Source organism: Acartia tonsa, chromosome 6 (genome assembly GCF_053477335.1).
Source record: "Acartia tonsa isolate MP-2025a chromosome 6, ASM5347733v1, whole genome shotgun sequence".
In the NCBI taxonomy this organism is placed as follows: domain Eukaryota; kingdom Metazoa; phylum Arthropoda; class Copepoda; order Calanoida; family Acartiidae; genus Acartia; species Acartia tonsa.
Genome location: NC_137265.1, coordinates 6,135,867 through 6,147,220, shown reverse-complemented (window position 1 = coordinate 6,147,220; position 11,354 = coordinate 6,135,867). Strand labels below are relative to the sequence as shown.

At 32.7% G+C, this 11,354-nt stretch overlaps 1 protein-coding gene across 1 annotated transcript; it reads left to right on the top strand.

Moving 5' to 3' along the window:
- Window positions 1–410: 410 nt before the first annotated feature.
- LOC145321674 (uncharacterized) lies at window positions 411–10,659 on the top strand. Its single transcript, XM_080163194.1, has 16 exons — window positions 411–493; window positions 1,329–1,364; window positions 2,036–2,109; window positions 3,248–3,330; window positions 4,330–4,393; window positions 5,017–5,133; window positions 6,095–6,135; window positions 6,507–6,613; window positions 7,577–7,668; window positions 7,960–8,149; window positions 8,657–8,761; window positions 8,974–9,053; window positions 9,227–9,373; window positions 9,629–9,708; window positions 10,034–10,108; window positions 10,485–10,659. Exons 1-16 carry the CDS (start codon window positions 452–454, stop codon window positions 10,592–10,594), a joined length of 1,443 nt encoding a protein of 480 aa, XP_080019320.1. The 5' UTR covers window positions 411–451; the 3' UTR covers window positions 10,595–10,659.
- Window positions 10,660–11,354: the final 695 nt, after the last annotated feature.

The following is an 11,354-nucleotide window of genomic DNA, read 5'->3' as shown; positions in this document are numbered from 1 at the left end:
TAGAAAGTGGAATAATTGTTTAGGTTTGATTTTTAAAAATACGAAAATAAATGGTCTTATTGAGTCATGATTTTCATAGAAGTCTTTTATAGGTCTAGAAGAAGTTTTATGCCAATATATAAGCACTTGTTCTTTCCTTATATAAAAGTAACAGTCTGTCCCTCTGTGTGTCTGTCTATCCCTAAGGATCTCGCTAACCACTGAACCGATTTGATTCTTCTTTACAGTGTAGCTTCTAAGGACCTAGGAAGGTTTAAAGCTATTTAGGGGGAGGGTAACATCAACCCCCCAAGAGAAATCGCGCATGAAAATATATAAAAACTTTTTTTTATAAAGTAAATACTGACAGATCCTATTTATAAGGTTGCTAAGCTTCGCTTCTTATAATTCAAAAAGAAGATAACAAAATATTTGTTAACATTTAGTTTTTAGTCAGAGATTTTCCTCCAAAATGAAACCTATAATATTAATTTTATCCTTCTTAGCATATAAGGTTACATAATTAAGTTTATTTTTAAAAGCGAAGCTTTTCTATAATTAAGGTCGGTCCGTACTTCCGAGACAGATAGCTTTTTTCGTAAATTTAGGCATGTTAGAATTGTCCTATCTATTTCAAACTTTGCAGGATGATTCCAGTAATAGTTAGGTACGATTTAGAAAGCGTATAATCACTACCAGAATGTCCATACGTCCATTTTAAACATGTTATTTTTCTACTTTTTTAACAACAAATTTTTATGTGATCCAATTATTTGATTAATCTGATTTTTGGTATATTGATTCCTGTGACAACAAAGTACAATATTATAAGCGAAGCAGCTCTATAATCAAGTCCTAAAAATGTTATTAAAAGATCGACAGCCGCGACTAATCGTCAAATTAAAACATCTTTGGGTGCTTTGAATTTTTTGGGAAAAGAGGAATCGCCATAGTTGTGTCTTAGACTTGAAGCTCATTTTTAAAATTGTAAAAGGTGGATTTCCCTGAGGCGTAAGTAACCCTACCCTACCTAACATGACTTTTTCAGCTTCTATTTAAGATAGACAGATGAAATTTGTTGTAAAATTCCCTTTACCATTGAGAATCGTATACATAGTTTACTTTGTCCGTCTGTCTATCATTCATACTAAATACATCACAAATATAATCATTGTATTTCAATTTATCATCTTACTAAACTTTGCACTGTTACTCACTTTGTTCGTTTTGTTCATCCATAATTTTGTTAGTGCTTTGCTACTTATGGATGTTGTCATCTTTGTTTTCTAAAAAAACTTAAACAAAGTTTGGCCAATTTTTTTTTAAATGATGATTCTTATATTTTTTAGGCAAATGGAAGCTGTGACTTGGAAGGTCCAAATCAGGTAAAGTAACATCTTAGCACTTTCACTCAAGCCTATTTTTGAAAAACATAGCTATATTTTTAAAGTATTGGTTTTTAATCCACGAGGTCCTATCCCAACGAGTTACATTACCAGCGGGGTTCTAATAGTCTTTAATCAACCTCACCTTACCCAATAAAGGCATGAAAAATTCAATTTTTCAAAAAAGTTTGTTTGTGGTTTATAAGCTTTATGTAGCAAACGCCGATTTTTACTGGACATAACAAAAAATACCTTTTTTTATATAAAAACCAACTTATGAAACATCATTACAGTTTGTAGAATTATGTTAAGAATAATACATTTTTTGTACTGAGCCTTGATCGAGTAGACTACAAAAGAGAATAATCAAAAGACTAAGGCGCCACCTTGTATACAGTCGAATCACTATTAATAATCATGGGCCTAAAAGGATAAGACAATTGCCGATAAATTGATGTACATTCCAATGTTGATCCACAAAATTACCCCTTCTGTAGATTATAATAATTAGCAGTTCAAACGTTTGGACACTCATCTAAATGAATCAACCAATCAAATTCAACAAAAGTCCACAAAGTAGTTATCGAATAAGAAACCGTTATCATAAAACTTTGAGGACGAGTGAAATATAAAGCCCAGTGTCCTCTACCTTCCTCATTGATAATGTTTAGGGAGAGGCTGGAATTGGAATAATTTTAGTTCCTGGAGCAAAAATTTCTGGTGATGCTTATTTACCAATTCTGAGGTAAATATTTTTAACGTTATATACGTTACGAATATCTCAAAATGACACCTGGGTGCAAAATTGAACTGAAGCCGCATTGCTTATCCAAGATCAGATTTTTCATTGGTCTAATTAAGCCTTAGCGAGTTCTAGCAATTTTTTTCCCATCGCCTTAAGTTTTAATGTAGTCGCTGAAAGTTTAACAACTCATCGAATAATTTTAAAAACAAGGATGACAACATCCATAAAAGCGAAGCACTGAAACATTAGGACAAACGGACATTAATACTTGTATAGTGTCTGAACTGAATAATCAGAATATAAAAGTATAAGATTCGAAGCAAAGCTGTAAGTAAATTTGTTGAAAAACTGCTTGATACAGGATAATGTTTATGGACATACTTACATATTTAGGGCTTGATTATAGAGTTGCTTCGCTTAAAATATTGTTCTTTGTTGTCCCAGGAACCAGTTACCAATATACCAAATATCAGATCAAACGGATAATTAGATCATATAAAAATTTGTTGTTAAAAAAGTAGAAAAATCAACATCCATAAAAGCGAAGCACTGAAACGGTAGGACAAACAGACATAAACACTTATATAGTGTCAGAACTGAATAATCCGAATATAAATGTACAAGAGGCGAAGCAAAATTGTAAGTAAATTTGTTTTAAAATAGGATATGTTTTTGGACATACTTACATTTTTAGGACTTGATTATAGAGTTGCGTCGCTTATAGCATTATACTGTGTTGTCCCAGGAATCAATATACCAAAAATTAGATCAATCGAATGGTTAGATCACATAAAAAATTGTTGTTAAAAAAAGTAAAAAAATCAACATGTTTAAAATGGACGTACGGACATTTTGGTAATGATTATAGAGTTGCTACGCTTTCTAAATCGTACCTAACTACTACAAAAATCACCATGCAAAGTTTGAAATCGATAGGACAATTCTAACATGCTTAAATTAACGAATAAAAGCTAACTATCTCGGACGGACGTACGGACGGACCGACCCTAATTATAGAAAAGCTTCGCTTTTAACAAAAGGCTTCTTTCTTTTGAAAATAGCCAACATTCAGTAATAAGCTTTCCTGAAAATTTTTGTTAAAGATCTTGAGTTGCTTCAATAACTATTTCAATTTTAGAAAAATCCAGGAAGAGTATTCAAGTGAGCCTATGTGGATTGCTTCTACTGCTGCTTGGTTCGGGGATATGCCTAACCCAATAGGTAAAAGATTTTTAATATTCTTCGGTAAACATGGAAGAATTGATTTGCAGTTTATGCTAATTACTAGCGGCTACGCCCCTAGAGGCCTCTAGGGGCACTTGAGGAGGAGAGAGTCGAATTTAGTAATTCAATTTCTTATTTTAGATTTTAAAAGAAAAAGTAACAAAAATTTTGGGGGGGCGAAATTTTTTTTTGGAGGGGGGGGTGCCCCCCCCCCCCTTATTTTTAATGTTAGTTAAAAAAAATATTTCGGGGGGGGGATTTTTCATTTTTTAGGGGGGTTGGGGGTGTCCCACCCCCCAAGAAAATAGTTATAAACCTTCCCGGGACCTATGAGAAGCTACCCTGTTAAGGAGAACCCGATCGGTTCAGCGGTTAGCGAGATCCTTCGGTACAAACATACAAACACACAGACACACAAACATCCTGTTACTTTATTATAAGGATTATAAAATAGTATTAAATACTGGAATAATGCCCAACCTAAAACATTAAGGCTAGAAACCTATAGCTGCAATTCAATATATTTTTTAAAATTATAACAAAAGTCTAATCAATGACAATCCTAAAAAGGACCTTAATGATAGCTGTTAAAAATTCATGTTTTTTTTTATTTTAATCATACTGATATACTACTCTATAATTCATTTTGTCTGTCCGGCAGTCCGTAATGCTATTGGGGAAATGTGATTTTCTTGGCTGCTATTAAAGATATACAGCTAAAATATTTTGTGAAGATTCCTATGACACCTGAGGACCTAATCTGTATATTGTTTTGTCCGTATGTAAGTCGGTCATGCTTTAAGGATGTAAACGTTATTCTTTTAAGGTTTCGTGATTTTCTTGTTTTTTCTATATTTTGTCTCTTTTTTTATATATAAGAACTTAACATCTTCTCTACATCTCACTTTGTCTGTTTGTCTATCTCATAATAGATTCTGTGCTTCGCTACTTATGGATGTTGTCATCCTTGTTAAAATATATTTAAACATGATTTAGAGGTAGGAGGACAAATTAATACCTGTCTGCAATTGGCCAGAGATAAAGGTTACGACACTTCAAGGTAAACATTTAAATGATGAAAAACTCAGGGCTCTAAAGGGATAAACGAATTACAATTATTGGTTCAAAAGTTTGAACACTCAATTAAATAAACTAACAAAAATTCATTAAAAGTCCCCATAGTTGTTAAGAAAACGTTATTATAAAACTCAAAAAATGATAGAAGGCTTTTTAACAAATCAGAAAACTAAAAAACAAAATAACAAAAATAGCATTATAAGGCAAGATAAGCCGTTAAATATATTTCTGTAATTGGTAATTGTTCTTAAGATACGAAAAGCATTCTTTGTCGTAAAATAGATTTAGGGGCGAAAATGTTCTAATCTCAGCAGTTACCTAGTCAAAATCAATAAAAAATCAAAAAGTCAACCCATTACTTTTACACAAGTAAAAATAAACTTTTTTTGAGGGGGGGGGCGTGGGTACAACAATGGGCGATTTTTAATCGAAGGGTGGAGGTACCCTCCCCAAAATTAGTTATATATCTTCACTGAACATATTAGAAACTTTATTGTAAAGGAGAACAATATCGGTTCAGCAAGATCCTACGCCAAAGAGACAGACATCCTATCACTCATTTAGGAGGATGCATGAATAGGCATTAACTTTAAAAAATTATTTTAGAGTCTTTTTTGCTGGTCACAGTCTTGGAGGCATAGTGATGGAGAGTTATATTTCTGGTAATCCTGATATTGCCCAGGGAATTATTATGCTGGGTACTTGGCTTCCTGATTTATTAAGGTAATCATTAGTAATAAGTAGTAATCCAGATATAGCCCAGGCAATTATTATGCTGGGTACTTGGCTTCCTGATTTATTAAGGTAATCATTAGTAATAATTAGTAATCCAGATATAGCCCAGGCAATTATTATGCTGGGTACTTGGCTTCCTGATTTATTAAGGTAATCATTAGTAATAATTAGTAATCCTGATATAGCACAGGGAATTATTATGCTGGGTACTTGGCTTCCTGATTTAGTAAGGTAATGATTATTAAAAATTAGTAATCCTGATATATCCTAGGCAATTATTATGCTGGGTACGTGGCTTCCTGATTTATTAAGGTAATCATTAGTAATAATTAGTAATCCTGATATAGCCCAGGCAATTATTATGCTAGGTACTTGGCTTCCTGATTTATTAAGGTAATCATTAGTAATAATTAGTAATCCTGATATAGCACAGGGAATTATTATGCTGGGTACTTGGCTTCCTGATTTATTAAGGTAATCATTAGTAATAATTAGTAATCCAGATATAGCCCAGGCAATTATTATGCTGGGTACTTGGCTTCCTGATTTATTAAGGTAATCATTAGTAATAATTAGTAATCCAGATATAGCCCATGAAATTTTTATGCTAGGTACTTAGCTTAAGTCATTAAAATGCGTTAAGAGGAAGGACGAGAGGAGAAGTGGGAAAGGAAACACCTATATTTATGATGTCACACATGACACTTTCCGTATGTCCTAGTAATAATATATAGTTGTGCTAAATGTCATCTTTGTTGGTTGATTATAGATTTTTATCTACCAAAGGTTTAATATATATTAGCCTTCTTAAAATTAAACTTTTCTTTTAAAATATTTTAAATAGCTAATTCGATTTCCTACATTTTCACATCACTTTATTTACCCTTTGTATCCCCTCCCCATCACTTTCTTAGTTACATACATATGTACTTATAACTCTTCATTTCAGGGCAAACAATGAATTCCCAGTTCCTGTTCTCACTGCCATTGGTAAGTCAAATTAGTATCATCAAGATCCATTTTCAACTGGATGTTAATATCATATTGCTGTTAAATATATGTACAAATATACATCTATTTAGATAATAATGACATTAAACATATCGTTGATATTAACTTCAGCAGTTTCAGGCAGAATTATTTACCTTTAGATAGTGATACTGTAAATTAATATTTTAAAACCTTTTTAAAAATATGTCTAATGTTTTTCTAAAGTCATACTGTTCCATAATTAAAACTCAAAAGGGATCAAAATTATCTATGCTTAAACTTTTTATTAAGTTTTATGTTTTTTAGGTAGCAACCAACCTTTATCAGTTCAGCAATTTTCCAATTTGTGATGTATTTTAATGTTTGATTAGGTGAGCTTGATGGAGGAGGAATAAGTTATCTGCGAAGAGAATGGGAAGAAACTCATGATCTTTCTCCTGAAAAACAACAGCTTTCCAAAACAATTATGGTACCACAGGTAAAAGTCTTCAATATCTGGGAATTGAAATAAGAGATAACTAATCGAACCAAACCCCATCCTATGAAGTGACTGTGCAGTTTGACATTTTGAGTGTGAATGTTGAGCAAGATTTTTTTAAAATGAAGCTTCAGCAATGTGGCACCAAAAAATGATGCTCCAATCAAATAAAAAAAACAATAAGAAAAATTGGGGGGGGCCTATGTAACTCAAAATTTTAAAATATCATGAAATTTAAATAGCGGGGAATAGTCCCTTAAGGGGCGATTCGACGTATTTTTAAAATGGCTTTTATAGGTTATTTTAGGTTAGGGTAGGTGATTGCCCACAGGGTTAGACAATTGGCCCCGCTGGATTAGAGCCCCCCGCAGTGGCTAAAAATAGGAGAAAAGCTACTGTGAAAAATACTAAGAATCGCCCCTTAAGGTGCGTTGCCACGAAAGAGATAATACCCAAATATTGTTCAACTATTATAAAACCATAATACATCAATCAAATCAACCCCTAGTATCCAAATAACATTATGTTTAGGTTAATCATGGACAGGTAGCTGCTGGGGAGGTACCTGAATTATATTATGTTTAGGTTAATCATGGACAGGTAACTGCTGGAGAGGTACCTGAATTATATCATGTTTAGGTTAATCATGGACAGGTAGCTGCTGGGGAGGTACCTGAATTATATTATGTTTAGGGTAATCATGGACAGGTAGCTGCTGGGGAGGTACCTGAATTATATTATGTTTAGGTTAATCATGGACAGGTAGCTGCTGGGGAGGTACCTGAATTATATTATGTTTAGGTTAATCATGGACAGGTAGCTGCTGGAGAGGTACCTGAATTATATTATCTTTAGGTTAATCATGGACAGGTAGCTGCTGGGGAGGTACCTGAATTATATTATGTTTAGGTTAATCATGGACAGGTAGCTGCTGGGGAGGTACCTGAATTATATTATGTTTAGGTTAATCATGGACAGGTAGCTGCTGGGGAGGTACCTGAATCTGTTGTGGAAAATGATATAGATGCTGAACTTTCTGAATCTGATGCACACAGGTAATCTTTACTTAATTTAACAAATTACTAAATTAAAAAGACTGACTCAAGGCCATATCTTTGTAAATAAAAACAAGCAGCGATTACCAATGTTATTTCTATCTAATCTTAGTAGGAAAGTACCACTTATTTTGAGCAAAAATATTTTGCATTCCATTTATATCAAAGTAACTCACATAACATAGAAGAATACATTATTATACAGACAATTATGTGGACTGGTAGAATGTTAAAGGCTAAATAGTTATAATTTGATGAAATATCCTATTTAATAAGCATCCATAAATTTAGTAACTATGCTGTCCGTGTTGCTGACTGGTTGGGTCTCTTCTTACAAAACAAAGATTCCACTCAATATGAGAAGTCTGTGAAAAATTTCTTGGTTTATGAAGCTGAGACAATGGAATTCCTTGAGCCATTCTTTGCTATGAGAGATGCAGAAGAGACTGCCAATTATTCTCCTATTGTTAAGGATGCTCAGGTTAGACAATACTCTGAAACCCAAGGATATTAGGTTAAGTAACAGACAACCAACCTTTTGATTGCTCAACCCTTATCTGAGAAGTTCAAACTGTGCACGGTAATGAGTTGCACCTGTTTATTGACCATTTCATTTCCCATACTCATACCTATTTTTGTTGCACATCTGACATAGCAACAGTATGGACTGTTTTTAATATCTATAGTTATGACATGGTGTTGGGCCAAGATTCGAAACTATCACGTCCCTGACGATGATCGGATGCACTATATATTGAGCCATGGTCACAGGTTAGGTAGGACTCTTACCATGTAAGCATTCAGGTCTGTCTGGACTCTGTAATGACCATTTCTTTCAAGTTTGTAGTTCAACTCTTACTCTCTATGTACTAAAAAAAGCCACAAGTTAGCTTGCAATTTTTATGAAAATGTGTCAATTGCACGAGTCCAAGGAGATATCCCTCCAATTCACCAATGTTGGACCGAAAAAACATTTACATTTTTGTAGATTGAGATCATTAATGGTGAAGTTGATCATCCTGTAACAGTGACAAATCAAGTGCTGGATGCTGTCACTTTTGAAATCTATTCACCTGAAGCAAAGAAAACTCAGGTAAAAAAGAAAATAGGCAATTTTTTTTAAAATTGTATTTCTGGTGCTTAGGGTAGTAAAAGTTTAAGCCACAGAAGCAATTAGTTTCTGGAGGAAATAGAACTGCAAGACAATACCTGGAATCCGAAAAATTTATTTTTTGAAGATGTTTTGTATTATATAATCTCTGTCTCTAACTGTATAACTTTTCTATTTAACAATATTATTTATAGGATGAAGTTCATATAAAAACTTACACCCACATGATGTATGATTTTGATGCCTTGGACTTCAACAATCACTTATCAGCCAGGTTTAATATGTTTTTTAGTTTACTTTAATGTTCTCAAATTATAAACATATGATCTTAAGTCTTATTTACCATTATAGTTTTAATAGTAGCTTTATCACTGAATACTTCCATGATCATTTTATGCAAGTCAGACTTGTTAAGCTTAATTGTTAATTCTTAATCAAATTTTTTAGTACCGTTAAAGCCAAATTGAAATCAGCTGATAGTATCTATGACCTGGTAAACAAACCCACTACTGGCAAGTTCATGGAGTGTTCAGTTCTGAATCAGAAGTCCTATGAACTGGCCTTGTCAGTAGCCAGTAGACAAGCCATTGAAAGGTTAGTATTAACTTGCAATTCTTACATTTGCAAGTAGGATTTCAACCTAACCTTAAGTATTTCTATACCAAATAAAGGTTCCAGGACAAACTCAGAAGTGACAAATTTCAGAGTGGACAACCACAGGAATGTCTAAAATATTTAGTTAATTAAGTATTTCTCTACAGGTAAGGTTTGGATGGATTAAAATAGGTAAGGTTATTTGCCCACTCTCACACTTTTCACTCCTGCATTTGTCCTAATTCTCAAATTTAGAATGAATGAGAAAGGTAGAAGCTTGATATTTGGGACAGATGAAAATATTGGATGGTTTGGAGTACCTTGGGAAGTTTCAGGTAATTGACCTCTAAACCAAGAATTTTAAAAGAAATAAATCCATGAAAGTCTGATAACACTTGATTTGCTAATCTTTACAATTTACAATATGAAGAAAAATAACCAATAAAATCACTTTTTTACAATTAAATCACCTATACCATTCCTTTTAGTTTTCAAAATCTTTTCGCCAGTCCTTCCAGTTATGGCCAAACCCAAAGAAAAACCATTTTATATTCAGCTCTTACTTTAAAACTAAAGGCTGTATATGTTATGAGTTGTCTATTAACGCAATAAGAGGTTATTAGCAATGTTTTACATAAGCACTCAATTTGACTATTTCAGGATCTTTGAAATGGGAGGAACAGATGATTGGACCTAATGGACAGGTCACACTTACATCTACACATCTACATTCAGGTATAATCTTATAATCTTAGTTTCAAAGATTTGTTTTGATATTTATTTAGAAATTTTCTTGAATATTTTTCAAGTATGACTGAAATGAACAGATAAAAATGGGATCAAATCTAAAACAATATATAAAGGCTATAGTTAAAATATCAGTTTTAAATGCAGTAAAAGATCATGGAGGAGACAATTTTTGATAGAATAATCTACACCCCAAATGATGATACATAAAATTACCCCTTTTGTAGATTATTTAATAGCTGAAACGTTTGGACCTAATGAACCTACCAATCAAAATTTAATAAAAGTCTCCAAAGTTGGTATGCCAACAAAAAAGAGAACGTTATTATAAAACTTTGGGGACTTAAAATAACACTTTTTTCAGACACTGGATTCTTTGGGTACCCCGGGATGCATTACTGTGATATTCTCTCCCCATACAGAGCTCTAGAGTGGATATATATTGAGTCTGTCAGAAATAAGATGCAATTTTAATAAATTTTGTTTGTACTAAAGATCTTTTTTATGCTTGAATAAAAATAAATTGGTTGAAAATTTAATCCTTTATGTATCAAATGGAGTAGTTTTATGCAGGGATCTAAAAGGATAAGACAATGGACGATAAATTGATGTACATATTCAATAGTTTGAAGCCTATAAGACACAATTTAATAAAATGTACTCAAAGTTTTCACTGAGTGCTTTGGGTACCCAAGGATGCATTACTGTGATATTCTCTCCCCCTATACTACAAGGCTCTATATATTGAGTCAGTCAGAAATAAAATGCAGTTTTAATAAATTTTCTTTGAATTAAAGATCTTTATTAAGCTTGAATAAAAATAAATTGGTTGAAAATTTAATCCTTTTTTTATGTATCAAATGGAGTAGTTTTATGCAGGGATCTAAAAGGATAAGACAATGGACGATAAGTTAATGTGCATATTCAATAGTTTGAAGCCTATAGGACACAATTTAATAAAATGTACCAAAATTCTTCACTCAGTGCTTTGGGTACCCCGGGATGCATTACTGTGACATTCTCTCCCCATACAGGGCTCTAGAGTGGATATATATTGAGTCAGTCAGAAATAAAATGCAATTTTAACTTATTTTCTTTGTACTAAAGATCTTTATTATGCTTGAACAAAAATAAATTGGTTGAAAATTTAATCCTTTTCTATGTATCAAATGAAGTAGTTTTATGCAGGGATCTAAAAGGATAAGACAATAGGCGATAAATTGATGTACTTATT